This window comes from Heloderma suspectum, chromosome 7, assembly GCF_057233095.1.
Source record: "Heloderma suspectum isolate Gila_16-S chromosome 7, 16-S_ref, whole genome shotgun sequence".
Classification (NCBI taxonomy): Eukaryota; Metazoa; Chordata; class Lepidosauria; order Squamata; family Helodermatidae; genus Heloderma; species Heloderma suspectum.
This window is the reverse complement of record NC_139464.1, coordinates 41479909-41496730: the sequence shown is the minus strand read 5'-3', so window position 1 is coordinate 41496730 and position 16822 is coordinate 41479909. Positions and strand designations below refer to the sequence as shown.

Here is a 16822-nt window from a genome sequence, read left to right as displayed (position 1 = left end):
ACTTCCTGTCACCCGTACCACTCTCACCTTAGATCTACTTACCATAAAACATAGGGCTATATCATCAATACACATACGTACATAACCACAGGTTCATTATATGTACATATGTAACATCAGAGGAGCAAGTGAGCCCAAGACTTGCTTAGGCTCGTTCTCTTCATGCTAAAGGCCTTTGATCTGATCCAGTAGGGTTTTTATGTTCCTAGTAGGGGCGGGGGGAGAGAAATTCATTAGTTTTGCCTTTTAATGCGAATTTACCTGAATGGGTGTTTTTGAATGAATATGAAAACTGAAGCTCAATTATCCTTCAAAATTCACACTTCTCTGAATTTTGCAGTGGAGTTCTCGAATTAAAAATGCATACAAAAATGTTCATATCGGGAAAGAAAACACAAAATGTGTATAACAGTGAAAGTCACATTCAAAAAGGCAAAAATGTGTATATTAGACAAATCTGTGTACAAAAATGCATGTATTAGGGGAAGTACACACACAAACACATACAGGTTTTCATGAGAACTTAAAAAAAAATCTTGATGTTCAGGACAAATTAAACCTAAGACTGGAAAAATGAGAAACCCTAAATGGAAAACAGAGTCATCCATCCCTACTTCATAGGTGTTCAAGGTGGACCCTCCCTGGCCTCTGGAGCCCCAGCAGTTGCCCAGTGATGCTACTGTGGTGTCAGGCTCGGTAGTGGGGCTAGCACAGGAAACTCATGGAGTCCCACCCCATCCTCAAAGCAATGGCTTTCTTGTACTCACAGATGCGGTGAAATACCTCGAATGCTCAGCACTGACACAGCGCGGCCTGAAAACGGTGTTTGATGAAGCCATCCGGGCAGTTCTGTGTCCGCAACCCACGAAGACGAAGAAAAGGGGATGCATTGTCCTTTAAGGGTAAGCAGGGCAGTTCCGGATACCTTTAAGGGTATCCGGAACTGATCAAGAGCAACGAGCTTCCTCACAAGAGAACCTTAGAACCCTAGAAACTTGATAAACCTGTTTGAGGGGGAGTCTTCCTCATCCTTACTGTCCTTGTAATTCTTTGCCCCTGACATATCTTCCTTTTGACCATTGTGCTGGGTTTTTTTACTCTGCCATGAGAAAGCCTCCTTCATATGGTGACCTAATCTGCTCTGGAAAGGCTGCTACAAGCTTGGTGGTCCAGAATTAGACATCTGAAACTTGGTGCCCCCTAAATGAGGCCAGTTCATGTCATCAAACTGGGAAAATATGAATGCGGGCTGCGTGGAGCCATGTTGAGCCTGACATGCAGAGACATCCTGTTCAAGCTCCCATCTTCTCCATTCCTTTCCCCTAACCACTTCCATTTTCCCGCAACACTCACTCAGCATTCCATGGCCACTGAGCATGCTATGTCCTCATCAGGGGTGTTGCTAGGCTCTTTAAAAGATTCCAGGCCCAGGCCCATAGGACACAAATCTGCATTAAATCTGTGTATGCTACTTTATATCTGTAAATGCAAATGTAGAATTCATTACTAGGATTTATTTACATTCCACAGGAGGCAAAGACAGCCAATTCATTTCTCACCCAAATAACCTCCAATAAGATAAATCCTTCAATTGATTTACATCCTGAACCCAAACATCTCAAACCAATTGAAAGGTGTTTTTAATTTTTTTTCCCCTAAGCTTGATTGCCACGCAGGGAAATATTTTTGTGGGGAGGGGTGTTGCAGCATATGGGAAGGGGAGAGTTAACTCTTCCTTCCCCAGCTGCAATCCCCCTTGAAATTGCCCCCTGCACATCAGTTAAGCTAAAAACAACAACAACAACAACAACACCTTCCACTGGCACCAATGTACAGTCAGTGCTCTGTGAAATCCAGAGCTCTGGGAAATAGTTTTAGGGCCAGGGTCCTATAGGCCCAGGCCTAGCAATGCCCCAGTTCCTCTTTGGCCTGTTTTTGCCACCTCCAAATTTTCTAAATATGCTTTTACTTCTGTAAATCATAGGGTTTTCCCAAGCATGCTGATACTGTGTGGGTGGTGCTGTTCTGGCTACCTAGCAATAGCATGCACTGCCTGAAATCAGAAATAGGGGGAATGAAGCCCACACATCCCCCCCCCACAACCTGCCTGGGCCCAAACTACTAGCCCCCCCCCCTTCACTTTCCAATTCTTAACGCTTGCTGGGAATAAAATTTACCTGGTAGTTTCCATACAGGAGAGGCCCTATTGCTCTTTTGGCATCTAACACAAAAAGCAACTGTCCTCCCACCTAAGCTGCAACTAGCAGCCGCCATGCTGATAACAGCATCTAGATGCCAGAACCAGGGCCCTCCAGGTTTTCATGATCAACTACTCTCCTCATCCCTCACCATTGTCCAAGTTGGCTAGGGTGATGGGAATTGGAAGACCACAGGTTCCCCAGTACTGCCATGCAGGCTGATTTCCACAGAGCAAGGTGCTCCCAGCTTTACTTGCCCTCAGCAACTCAGGGCAGAGAAGCCCACATATTCCTATTGGACTTAAGCAAGGAAAAAAAGGGCTGCTGGTGAATTCCCGTTGTTCTTCATGCAGACACTGCACATTATTGTCAGAGCATGTGCAAGCTTCTATCAATCACATTCAATCATTTATTGTTACGGTCAATGACCAGCAATGACTAGCGATCACATCAATCAGTGTTGAGAACCTGTAACCCTCCAGACACTGCTGCTCTACAGATCCCATCATCCCTCACCATTGGCCATGTTGATTGGGACTGATAGGCGATAGGAGTCTGGCAACATCTGGTGGGCCACAGGTTCCCTGTCCCTGACGCAAATGGACGCTCCCCTTCCTTGAAGCCAACCCTGATTTAGTTTCTGGGCAGGCACTTGCAGTTTCAAGCAGGAGGTGGGCATGTTTATTTTTTATTTTGCAGACACTCAAAATGAGGAAGAAAGGTGGTTTGTAAACTTTATTTCCTCATTTTATTTTATTTTTGTTTGAGCAGCAGGCAGGGGTTTAGTGACCTTTATGGACTGTGAAAGGAGCTTCAGCTCACTAGAAATCTCCAGTTTTCTCTTTCCCTTTAGAGGAAACATTACCCTGTAATGGCTGCTTAAGAAAGGGGGAAGCGGTGAGGAGGGGGGTACACATGAAACTCCTTATTGTGAACTGCAGAGACTGACTCCCCTTTTATATGGTATACAGATTCCAGATTCTGCCCCTTCACCCCATGGATTGGCCTTTTCTGGATGGGTCAGAGACGGAAGACTTTGGCACCAGCTGGATTCTTCTCCTCTACCTAAGAGACCCCAATTTTTTTATTGGGGTGCTTCTGCACTAGCTGTTAGGTCTCCTCACTCTTTATGGAGCATCCACACAACATTATTGTTAATTTGTTGCATTTCAGTATTTTCTTAATTTCGTTGTGTTTTTTTCAGACCTGATGTGTGGCTGTGTTTTTTTTATTATTTTAAAAAAACCAAATGCAACTGTAAGCAAAAGAATGTCCACAACTGAAAGGAAAAGCGGTATTCGGGCTCTTAAAGGCTTCTGTGCCTTCCACTTCTGTTTTGCAGGTTCAGCCTGTTTATTGCTTCTTGTTGATGTGGGCTGGGGTTGTTTTTGTTTGTTTGTTTTTGATGAATATCCTCTGATTTGCCTGTTGTAGCTTATCTAAATTGCCCCAATGCCAGTTTCTCTACCTGTGTCAGGGTGGGTGGGAGTGCTTTTAATTATTGATTTCCTCTCATTATTCTTTACTTGTTTTAATGGCAAACGAGTGCTGTAAAAGTGCTACTCCAGCATTAACAAAAGTGAAGAAAAAATAATGCCAGGAAACAAATAATGAACACTTCTCCCCAGTGGGCAGAGCAACTGACACTGGGGCAATTTAGAGATGCTGTTCAGAAGGAATCCCAGGCTTCCCAGCCCTTTGCAATATGAAGGAACAAAGCTGGCAAAGAAGAGGCTTTCAGACAAGTTCGAAAGGATCTTTGCTAAATGGACCTTACTTCTGAGTAGACACCATGGAACGCTCTTGTCCATGGGGAAGGGCATTGCTGGATAATATCATGGTATATAAAGCGCTGTCTTGAACCTCTGTTTTTTAAAAAAATCACTTCCAGCTGATTGCAGGAAAGCCATGTCTCAGCTTCATCTCTAGAGGCATTTAGTGGGAGCACCTGTGTTCTCTGAAATCTCTCTGCGCAACTTATCTGCCACTGATCACTGCATAGCAAATAAGACTCAATAAACTCTCTGCGCTAGTCAGCAATTTCTTGTGCTGCTTCTGTAGAGATTTGGTACAGAGATGGATTTTAAGAGCTAGAGTGCTCAGACAGTGACATGTTTGCTACTTAGCTCGAAAGCCATAGCTGATGCATCGAGTCTCCTTTTGCACAGTGGCATGAGGACTCTGGTGGCCTAAAGCAGATCATGAATCTGGGAGTTTGGGGAAGCTCAGTGGGAATTTATCCTGGCTACCATGACTTAGTTCTGGACAAAGGAGGTGGCAGGCAGGGGCTATGGCCACCTTTGCCTCTGAGGGCACGGCTGAATCTCTCCCCCAATGACTAGAAAAGGAGTGGGCAACTTTGGGAGGTCTGGCGAAGAATTCAGCCCCTGACCACCACCACCTTTCTAGGCCGCACCTTCCCCCCAGAGTGCTGTGTGGGGGGGTGACAGCATACAGAGTGACATTTGGGGGCAGTGGGGGTGGAGGAGACAGTATGTTGCCCGCTCCTGAACTAGGGGAAGAAAAAAACCCTTTATCATTGGATGAGCTATCCCATGTTTTTGCAGCGGCCATCTTGGGGTGTAGGTGGGTAGTTCCAATGCCCTCCTGTTACACTTATGTGCTGTTGGGAAAGGGTGGCTAGTTACTGGCTCCTTCCATGGCCACCACCTCCTCCCCACATGCACACATGCACGCATACTGGCTAGTCTCTGAGTTTTCCCCTGTAGCTCCCCTCCAAGGTTGTTGGACTCCTCCAGTCCTTATCTCCTCCTTCAGAAGGCTTCTAAGGGCTACGGGGCTGAGTCCTGATGCCAGCATGTTGGCAGTCTTGTGACACTTCCCTAGCCCAGATGGGCACACAACTGATTGAGCTGACTGAGATATGTGGTGGAGCCACAAGTAGTCTATGAGACACCTGGCAGGAAAGCCTGCTAGACCTGCAGGAGCCACTTGGACATTTAACAGGCCAGAAGAGGTGAAGTGGCAAGGCCTAGATCAGGCCTATTTCTGTGGTCTAACACAGGGACACACACAACTCCCCCTGGCTTGGACCTTGCCTCCTCTCATTAGTCTCCCTTATGGCAGAGCCTGACAGATAGCATGTGTAGGTCTTGTTAATAGTGCCGAGGCATGTCAGAGAAATCTACGACAGTCTCAAATGAGTTCAGATTTCTATAAATCCTACCTGCAGCTTCTGTAGCAGTCCAGCTTTTTCCAAGTCATGTGGATTCATGCAGACCACATCCTTGCAGACTGGTTTTTCTCTTCTGGAGGGGATTTGTGCGAATTCGCCTTTGCACCAATGTGCATTAGCGTGAATCCACATTAACAAATGAGCACTGGTGCTACTGCACAGGTGTGCACAAAGGCTAATGCGTATGAGTGCTAATGCAGATTAGCACAAGTAGAACAACATTCTGCTAAAAAAAAAGGGTCTCTCTCTCTCTCTCTCTCTCTCTCACACACACACACACACACACACACACGATGAAATCTGGAGGATGCCCTAGGAGGGAGAGCTTGTCTGCTGCAGACTCTGCAGGTCAGATTTTCAAGAATCCAACTTCATTCAGTTCCATGGCAGATCTCTCCAGCATCCCTAATTTTGTCAAGAAGCCAAGGACGGAATGAAAGGTGCGTGACAATCCACAAAACACAGAAGGAATGAAGTTATCAAAATCTATACATACCTGATGGCACCACATGCAACATCATTTTCTGGTTCCTGTAAACCCTCTCCTATTGTGGCTGACACCCACATTGAGAAGACCAAGCCAGCTGAGACTCTGGATTTTCTGAACTTGGTTTTCTATCAAGTTCCTCTCCTAAAGTGTGTCATCATCATGCATGCTGGGGGCAGAAGACCTTCACTGAACATCAGCCAAGAGCCTTCAGGTTCCCTGTCACCATCTTGGTGTGTAATCATGTCATCAGGAGAGACATTGATGGGTGGAATGTATAACGCTTACAAGTAAGCGTGCCCTCGGCCGCAGGATCTAGAACAGCTTATGCAAGCCTAAAGTACAATTGAGGCTCTGGGAATTGGGAAGGGATTGTGGGGAAAATATTGTATTGTAGGTTCCCAAGAAATGCAAGCAGAAATGGCTTCTTGCTCTCAGGAACTATACTATGCTGATCTGCTAAGCATGGGAGGCTGCTGGCTCCAATTTCAGTGAGGTGAAGATTCCATTCTGGGTTTTAGATGCAACCAGCCAGAAGTCTAAAGGAGCTATCCAAGATGCTGAACCCTATCCTCCAAATGGGTCCAGCACCTTGGATAGCTCCTTTAGACTTCTGGCTGGTTGTAACTAAAACCCAGAATGGAATTTCTCCACCGAAATTGGAGCCACCAGCCTCCCCTGCTGCTAAGGCAGGCATGGGCAGACTTTAGGCTTGTGAGATCTACTTTGTTATTTTTCCTAGAACCCCCAAATCCACCAACGGGATCCAAGATGCAAAATGGTGGCCCAGGGGAGGAGCCAATTATCTACTGCACCCTTGAGCCATACACTGGGATGTACACCGGGATGTACACTGCATATACACATACAAAGCCACACATGAGTTATTAAAGATAGGGGACTGTAAGACCCAAAATTGTGTGTGTGCTGGGGGGGGGGTGGCTTTTGGCTGTTGTTATCGTTAAACAGTTGGGACCCAGAAATAAGCCCTTGTGTCCAGCGATCAACCTTCTTCCTATCCCTGATATTAGGACATTCATTTAGGATAGTGATCAATGAATATTCAGGGCACATAAACCTGCTTTTCTGGCATGGCTCCCTCCTCCCCAGCCCCCAAATGCCAGCAAATCTAAAAATGGTAATTTTATTGCAGTGCTGAGGATTTCCCCATTAAGGCAAGAATTCCTTATGGGCAAGTCATTTTCCTGACCTGCCACTCAAGGTGCCCTGTGACACATACATGATATATGTGTTGGGGTGGGGGGTGGGGGATGGTTGCAAACCACTTCTGTGGGATGATAATGGTTATTATTTTTTTGCTTATACACTAGGCTACTTTATATCAGCATATCCGCTGATCACCCCTACGCAAGGAAAGGTGCCCAAGGGCATAAGCAGATAGATGCCGCATGCATGAGCCCATCATGATTAAAGCCAATAGCAACATTGGCAATTAGTGAGCCTGCATGATTTTGTTGGGGGTTGGGGTTGTTGGGAACTCTGAACCTGGGGACAAGCACTTCCTTTTGCGGGTGCTTCCTCTTGTCAGAGTCCTCTAGGATACTCATTAGGAATTATGCACATCTCCGCTTATATTCCAATCTCATCCGCACACTAATTCTCCTAAGGAGCAGAACTGCAGAAGACAGAAATGGAAAGCTGGAAAGAGCAAGGAGGAAACAGAATGAGTCACCCATGAAGACAAATAGCCTACAGGTTGCTAAAATAAAACAGATGAGAGCTGTCCCTGTGGTGCAATAGAATTGGCAGCTGTTGGCGCCTGCTTTACTGACTCATTACAGGGGGTCCAGGGGTCCTGGGTGCTCCTAAGTACCAGGAATGGTAAGTGGCATTATGTGACGATGAGTAGGAGACATTCTAGAATATCTCCCCAAAGGCACCAGGGTTTGGGGTTTTTTTTACAGTTTTTTACCACTTGTTTTGCTGCCCAGCTGGCGCCAGGGATGTTGCTGAGTGATAACAAGGTTCAAAGCAACAGAAATGACCAAGAAGAACCCCACAAAAGAGAGAGAGCATGAGAGAGAGAGAGAGAGAGAGAGAGAGAGATGGGAAAAGAAAAGTTCGGACAAGAAGCAGCTTCGATTTCTCAAGACCTCTGGCGATGGGATTATCCCTAGAAGTCATTCTATAGATTAACTGCAGCAGTAGGCATGAAGCCAAATCTTTGGTGTTACTAGTGGGGGAGTCCAACCTGTTGTGTCAACAAATGATGTATTCAATAAGACTGGTCCATTTTTGTGGTGAATAAAATGACTCCTTAAGAGAAGGGCCATAGCTTAGTGTTAGATTATATGCTTTCCATGCAAAAGGGCCTATGTTCAATTCCTGGCATCTCCGGGTAGGGCTAGGAAAGACCCCTGCTTGAAACCTTATAGATTTTATTTTATTGTATTTTTAATCAATCAATAAATCAATTAGATTTGTATACTGCCCAGCTGGCAAATGCCCTCAGGGTGGCTTACAATCATAAAACCAAACAGCAGCAACAAGAAAATAACCAAGAATCAATTGACTAATCCCTAAAAATAGTAATACATCAACACAAGTATCAAAATAATGCAATACTAAACATTTAAAATATTAAAGACATTGAGGAGCCAGCAATAAAATTAATAAAGCAACTGCTTAAAAGGCTAAATGCCTGATTAAAGAGGAAGGTCTTAACTTGGTATCTGTATGTATACAGTGGAGATGCCAGGTGGATCTCCCTGGAAAGGACATTCAACAGACACTACAGAGAGGGTCTTTCCCTGGCAGCCACCCGTCACACTGCGGCTCCCAGAGAAGAGCCCCTGAAGACAATCTTAGCGATCCAGAAGGAACATATGGGAGAAGGTGCTCCTTCAGGTAGACTGGTCCTAACCCATTTAGGGCTTCAAATGTCAGCAGCAGCACTTTGACTCAGGCCTGGAATCTGACTAAAAACCAGTGCACAACCCAGCACTAGAGTAATATGTTAAAAACAGCCAGTCCCAGTGAGCAGCCTTGCTGCTCTATTCTGCAGATCCATTGCCCATCAGCATAGACCTCATATGGGTAACCCACGGACCACATTCGGTCTGCTGGAGCCCTGGGGCACCCTACCCACCTTCCCTGCTGCCTACCAGTCATCACCTGGGGGTAAGGATGGTGCAGCTGCAAAAGCTTGTATTCTTGCGCTTGTGTATATGGGTCATTCACGGCCCCCTTTTGCACACAACCAGATGTGCACATATTTTGAGAGCACCATTTTTTTTTTTATAAAACGGCATTCATGGCATTTGCCAATGGCTCTCGGGTGAGTACGGGTAGCTCGGCGGGGGTGAAGGTGGGGTCCAGCAGTGCACAAGCAGGGACAGGGGCTGGGTGGGTGCCTGGCAAAACTGGGCAGGGGGTTCCATCCATCGCTAGCTGGGGGAGCAGAGAACATGTTGCTGTTCCTACATTGCTAATAGCAGGAGAGAAACAGCAATCTGCATTAAGCTTGTTAGGAGGGGGTGAAGTTAAACCCTCTTTCACCCCCAAGACCCTCAGGTCTATGTTGGTGCTGCACCAATATCCAGGAGGGCACAGTTAATAATAAATAACAATATGAGTGTCTGTGTGTGTCTGTGTGTGTGTCTGTGTGCATGTATGTGCACGTATGCATGAATGTGTATGCACATTTGTGACCCCCGACTCACCAACCAGCACAGCATGCAGACGTGAAGCCCAAAAGGTTGCCCAACCCTGGTGTAGACTATACTGCATTAGATGGAGCAATGATCTGACTTGGGGCTTCTCCCCATGGGGCTTTTTTCCTGTGATTGGTTACTCACAGAAGCATGCGGGTCCTTTACATGATGTCATCAAGCTCCAAGGCCTCTCCTGTGCTTTCTGACCTTTATCCCAGTTGTGTGTTTTTTAAGATTGTGGATAATGAGCTATTTAAATACAGCGAGTTGACTTCCTCCATGAAAAGAGGAAGTGGCACTATAACACAATGCCATCTAGTGGCTGTATAATGAAACATTAAGCTTGCAGATAAAGGAACTCCCTGGGGAATAAAAGCAGAAGTGCATGAAAAGGGGTGATCTTAATCCCGCAAAGAATACAGTAGCAGAAGCCCTGGTAAGGTTGCGGGATAAAAAAGCCCCTGTGTAGAGAAGCCCTCAGTGTAAGGCACTGCCTGATTGGAGTCTGCATGCTGCTTGCTTGCACCTCTGTTCCAGTTGTAGATTTGTGAATAAATCAAATATTATAAAAACACTGTAAGTCTCCAGTGTTCTTTACTACTTTGAACTGAAATCTCACTGCCAAACCTTGGTAGAGGCGTAGAGGTACCCCTGAAACTTCTCACCGCTCCTCAGAAGTGGGCAGCGAGGGGTGGGGGATACACATAACAAATACTGATTAGCAGTTGCGCTGGTGAATTCTAAAATAATTGGAGTTTCAGAACAGTCTTCAAAAGAAGCCTGATTTAGCAGCTCCTGGACTGGCATAGTCCTCCCCCATTTGCTTTTCCATCTCTAAATGGGGAACGGAATAACATCGACGCCTCCAACTTATTATGACTATGAGACAGGTTAGTTTTACCCCCCCAATGAAGTGCTGTTGCAATTGTATTCAAGTGCAACACCCATAGAGGCCAGAGGCAAACAGGGAAAAGCTGAAATCCTATTCTTTCCTTCTTCCATTCATGCAAAATTGTATCCTCAGTCACACCATCAGTCATCTGAACTTGGCCCCCAAATTCCACTTATGAGGGTGAAAAGTGGCAGCTTAACAGCTTTCTGCTGCTGAGTGAAAGGGGAATGTGCATTGTAATGGCACTGAGCAAACTCGCTTGAGTGTAAGAGGCGGGGAAGGAAGCAGGAGGTGAAGGAGAAAGTCAGCGTGTAGAAGGAGAAACAGACAGGTGCAGAAGCAAGAGAAAGTGGTTGCAGCTGATCTCTAGATAAATGCCCGGGGGTTAAAAATGCAGCTCCGGAGAAAGGACAGAACATAAGATTAGAAACCTTGTTTCCAGAGGGTAGTCGTATTAGCCTATTGCAGCAAAAAACAAAAAACAAACAAAAATGTGTGTACGCAAATGGCAGCACCCATGGGCGCCGCCATTTGCGTACGCACGGGTTTTTTGTTTTTTTTTAATCAGCCATGATAGGCTACATAAACATTTACATAGCCTATCACGGTGTTTTTTAAAATTTAGCCGTGATAGGCTACGTAAATGTTTACGTAGCCTATCACGTTTTTTGTTGTTTTTTTTAACTTGGAAATGGCAGTGGCGGCAGCTGGTCGGAAGACCGGCCGCTGCAGCTGCCGCCGCCGAACCACCGCCAGAGCCGCCACCAGAGCTGCCGCCGCCAGGAAGATCCACCCCAGGTAAGTCCCGTCCCGGGGGGGGGGGTGCGGGGGGGCGGGCTGTTCCACCATCGATTTCGGGGGGCTGAATGCGCTGGCATTCGGCCTCCCCAAGATCCATGGCGGAACTTTCGTACATCCCTACTTAGGTGTGCCTGAGCGATAAACTATTTGTTTAAAGCAACGCTGATTTAAAGAAAGTAAAAATCTTTTAAAATGACCATGCTGCTCCAGGACTGGCATGGTCATTTTAAAAGCTTTTTTTCTTTCTTTAAAACAGTGTTGCTTTAAACAAATAGTTATCGCTCAGGCACACTTAAGACAGCCTTCATTTGTTTTGGCTGAAAGTAAACAGAGTTTACTTTCAGTGTTTTGGCTGAAAGTAAACGGAGATGGAGGATTTCAATTTTTCAAAAATGTAAATACTTACAAAAAATAGTGATTCTTACGGACGTTATGCAGACTCATGGAGACGGCTGGGCACCGGACTTACAGTTGTCGGTACGGATTTATCTTTGTAATTTTCGGAGTGGAATAAAAGAGGAGAATTCCAGGGGCTTGTGAACAGCGGAACGGAGCACTGGCCGCAAACTGCGGAAGTCAAGCGGCACAGAAGGTACACAATCCATACATCCCTATCTGGCGGTTGTTAACGTCTTCTCCAGTAAATGGGGCCCTGGCCCCACTGAGGTCCCGCTGTGACCTTTTTGCATCACACTTTGAGGACAAAATCGCTTGTCTCCGCAGTGACCTTGATGCTGCTGTTAGCGCAGTACCAGTCGAGGTGTCTGATGCCACCATCTGCCCGATTTTGTGGGATCAGTTCCAGCTGTTATGGCCTGATGATGTGGACAAGATGCTTGCAATAATGTGACCAACCACGTGCCCTCTTGATCCATGTCCCTCCTGGCTAATAAAGCTAGCCAAGGGGGTATGACTGGGTGGGTCCAGGGAGTGATAAATGCTTCCCTACGGGAAGGGGTTGTCCCTGCTGTCCTTTAGGAGGCAGTAGCGCAGCCACTCCTGAATAGGGACAGCACAGAATTCTGCCATGGATTCCAGTGAGGCCGGATTCTTTAGAATCCGGTCCCCCGGAATCCGTGGCGGAACGGCCTCCTGCCCCCCCGCCCCCCCATGGAATCCCCCGGGATGGCACTTACCTGGGGGCGGATGCGGCGGCTCTGGTGGTGGCGGCTCTGGTGGCTGTTCTCCTGACCAGCCGCGGCCGGGCTGCTGAGGCCGCCATTGGCGTCTTTGCAGCTGTGATAGGCTATGTAAGAATTTACATAGCCTATCATGGTTAACCTCCCTCCAAAAAAACCCAGCATACGCAAATGGCAGCTGCTACAGCAGCTGCCATTTGTGTTCCCTATTTTTCTCCGTTCTAGTTATGTCTAGTCTAGTCTAGTTCTAGTTATGTTCTCTGTTCTATTATGGCGAAAAAAAAGGGGAACGCAAATAGCATAGTGGGTGCTATTTGCATTCTTTTTTTTTTTCGGCGTTCTAGCCTACGTAAATATTTACGTAGGCTATTACGGCGGGGAAAAAAAGGAATGCAAATAGTGCCAACTATGCTATTTGTGTTCCCCTTATTTTCGCCGTAATAGCCTACGTAAATATTTACGTAGGCTAGAACGGTGAAAAATAGGGAACGCAAATGGAGGCCGCTGTAGCCGCTGCCATTTGTGTACGCTGGATTTGGGGGGGGGGGTAGCCGTGATAGGCTATGTACATTCTTACGTAACCTATCACGGCAGCCTGGCTGGATGCAAATGGCAGCCGCTACAGCGGCTGCCATTTGCGTCCGCAGAGGCCCATCTGCAGACGGAAATCCGGCTGTGGGCAGCCTTGGCCAGCTGCTCCGTGGAGCCGCTGCAGAGCAGAGCCGGCCAGGCAGGATTCTGGGGGGGAGGACTGGATCGCCTCCCCCACGTTAAGGATTCCGGGGGGAGGGACGGAGCGCCTCCCCCCCCACTGCGAATCACATCCGCAAACAGGTAAGTGAGTTTCGTACATCCCTACTCCTGAAGAAGCCCACTCTGGACCCAACGGTATTAGATAACTACCAGCCAGTCGCAAATACCCCTTTTCTAGGGAAGGTACTTGAGAGGGTCGTGGCGGACCAACTGCAGGCACTCTTGGAGGATACTGATTATCTAGACCCATTTCAATCTGGGTTTCATCCTGGTTACCAGATTGAATCAGCCTTGGTCGCTAGGGATGGCGGAGAATTTCTCCCCGAAACTTCGGGGGGCCGAGCGCCAACGTGTTCGGCCCCCCGAACAAGTTTCGGGGAGAAATCCTCCGAACCCCCCCGCACCCCGCACCCCCCCCGGGACGGGACTTACCTTCGCCGAATGTCCCTCCCGGCGGCAGGTCCGGCCGGCGGTTCGGCGGGTGTTCGAGCGGGGCGGGAGCGGCAGCCGGTCTTTCGACCGGCTGCCGCCGCCACCATTCCAATCAAAGGGGGAAAAAAAAAAACGCCCCCTGATAGGCTATGTGACGATTCACGTAGCCTATCACGGCTAGATCTGCAAAGTCAGCCGTGATAGGCTACGTCAATCGTCACGTAGCCTATCACGGATGACTTAAAAAAAAAAAAAAAAAGCGCGTATGGATAATGGCGGCCCCCATAGGGAGCCGCCATTCCCGTTCCTTATTTGGTCGCTGTACTCTACGTAAACATTTATTTTTTCGGCAAAAAAACAGGAACGCAAATGGTGGCCACCGTAGCCATTTGCATCCGCAGGCTCCGCACGCATGCGGATGCACCCAGCTGGCGGCTCCGCAGAGTTGACGTGCAGCAGAGCCGTCTGGGTTAGGATTTCAGGGGGAGGTGCGGAGCGCCTCCCCCCCACCCCAAATCACCCCTTTGAAAAGGTAAGTGACTTTTGCACATCCCTAGGGCATCGTGGTAGGGAGAGAAGGCGAAACTCACCCAAAAATGGGGAAGAAATTTGGGGGAAATTTGCAAAGTGGCATTTGGGTGAGGGGGGTTAAGAAAATAAAAATCTCAGGACTTTCCTGAGAAAAATGTCTTCTGAGAAATTTTGGCTGAGCTCTAGTTGACATGGTTTATGCTTCAGCAACTTCCCCAGAATCTTCCAAATGTTAAATTTCTGAGGATGAATTACAGATACATCTTGCTCTAAGGTGCGGAAACATGATTGTACAGTGAAAGGCAGGATACTCATGCACACTCCTTGGCCACCTCATATGCACGGTAAGCACAAGAACCTTGAACCCAACCCAGGAGAATTTCTCCAAAATTTCTCCTCTTTTCAAAAGCAATTTCTTTTCTATCCAATTGAATGAGAATGGTCGAAAATAATGTGGGAGAAATATTTGGCAAACCACTAGAACATACACCACTGTGAAATCCTTATGAGGAGGGGTTGGATATAATGAAGGGTGGGTTATAAAATAGATAAATAAATATATACATGTGGCACATAGTACAGGTGCAAGCTGAACTTTTAATATGTGTCTTCTTCCCCTGTTACATATAGAATGGCTCTTAGCTTGGAATGGGTGGATGTTGTTGATGTAGGATTTCCACACAACACATTATTAACTTATGGCATTCATTGCCACAAGATGTAGTAATATCCACTAGCTTAAGTGGATCCAAAAGGGCATTCGACAAATTCATGGAAGACAGACCTAACGTGCTAGCTAAAAGGAGCCTCTGTGTTTCAGAACAGTTGAGCTGATCAAACGCTGGGACAATGATTTGAGACGGCAACCACCTCCACACCCTGCTTTCCAGTTTCCATTGGCATCTGGTTGGCCTTTGCTGTAAACACAATGCTGGACAATGGAGCCAGCCCTACCATTAGGCAGAGTGAGGCAGCTGCCTCAGGTGGCAGATCCAAGTGGGAGGGTGGGGGGGTGGCTGCAGATGTTGGAGGACAGAGTTGTATGTGTACCACATAGCTTTTCATGCATCCACTAAGCTACCTTACTGTGCTTAAGTGCAGAAGACACTGCCAGCATTGAAGTAAAATTCAATTGCAAGTCTGTTTGGCTTTGGTCCATGAAATGGTGGGACGTCATCTTGTCCATCATCTCAGGCAGCAAAATGTCTTGGGCCAGCCCCACTGGACAAGATGGAACTTGGTCTGATCCAGCAAGGCAAGAAAAGTATATTTGTATACAATAGAAAGTAGAAGGAGGCATTTTAAAAATCAAATGTTCATCCATTCTAGCCGTAGCTTTTTATTTTTATTTTAAAAAACCCCCAATGATGATAATAGTTATTATTCCAGTTACAGATGCCCCAAATGCAAATAATTTACATGAAGTGTCACTCCCCCCCCCCCAAAATGGGCCCAGGCTCTGGCACAGATAAACAAGTTACATAACACCAAATTAATAAAGGCCAAACCACATTTGTGAACTAACATGCATGGAGCTATGGATTATGGAGGCACAAAGAGCAAAGTTGGTTTATGGATTCACAAAGAGAGAAGCTCTTGAAGGTAAAGTCTGTGAAACTTCAATGGAGTCATGGTTAAGAGGATGCGTGGGCTCTGTGATGCATCCAGCATTTGCACTGAACGTTCGGCTCTACCCCCAGCTTGCCTTCGTGTGTCGGCTACAATCCAGGAGAATCATACAGCTTCTCTCTCCACATTTCTCCCTTCCCCATTTCCTCCACTTACCCCTCTCCTTCTCCCTTTCCTGCCCATACTCTCTTCTGTCACCATCTGTCACAGTTGCTCCCTCGCACCCCCTCATTTCCACCTTTCTCTCCCTTGACTCCCCCTCATTTTCTCCTTCCTTCCTTCCTTCCTCTCTTTATCTGTCTGTCTCTCTCATGCTTTCTCTCCATCATAATCACTATGTCACTCCCCCTCACTCCCCCCCCAGCATTCCATCTCTCCCTTAATCATTCATTCTCTCTCTCTCTCTCTCTCTCTCTCTTTCTTTTTTTCTTTCTCATCCTCTCCCCGTACCTCCTCCCAGTTGCTCCCCTCGGTTCCCGATTGGCTGGTGGCAACATTCCCAGGAGTAATTGACATACAGCTTGATCTACCTAACCCTGGGAGACAAGCCCCCCCCCTCCGCCCCTTCATTCAGCAGAAAGAGAGCCAGAGGGGGGCAGTCCACTCTGCAAATGCTGGGAGACAGCCGTCTTACCTGCAGTAGCACCGGAGACCAGGTGGGAGAGCGTCAGCAGCAGGCACAGGCAGGCAGTTGTAGGAGCGCAGAGGGCACGAGGAGGGATGCCTCCTCTGGAGGAGCAGCCGAAAGATGGGGAGACAAAAGCAAAGCTCTCGAAAGGGGGGGGAGATGTAAGAAGGCATTCCAGTCTCATAGAAAAGCCTCTGGATTCAACCCACCCAGGAATTCATTTCTTTTTATTATTATTATTTTAAAGAAGAAGAAATAAGAATATGAAGCATCCTGGGGAATGAAGGCAAATATCAATTCCTGTGCTATGTGAGTATCAGGCAACCCTGCCTCCTGTACCTGGCTATTTTCTCCAGATCCAATTGCATGCAAAAGTTTACTTTGGCAGCCTGTAGAATTGAAGCTCACTGTTGCATTCACACCCACCACCACCACCGGTCTCCTAGAGATCTGTAGGCTTTT

The 16822-nt window shown here is 47.1% G+C and overlaps 1 protein-coding gene across 1 annotated transcript in view; it reads left to right on the top strand.

The window, feature by feature from the left end:
* Window positions 1-4235, top strand: part of RAC2 (Rac family small GTPase 2) — a 29254-nt gene extending 25019 nt beyond the window's left edge. Inside the window, exons 6-7 of the mRNA XM_084809745.1 lie at window positions 770-902; window positions 3170-4235. Of these exons, the coding sequence (XP_084665871.1) occupies window positions 770-900 (131 nt within the window). The 3' untranslated portion in view covers window positions 901-902; window positions 3170-4235. The remainder of the gene's footprint in view (window positions 1-769; window positions 903-3169) is intronic.
* The last annotated feature ends 12587 nt before the right edge of the window (window positions 4236-16822 follow it).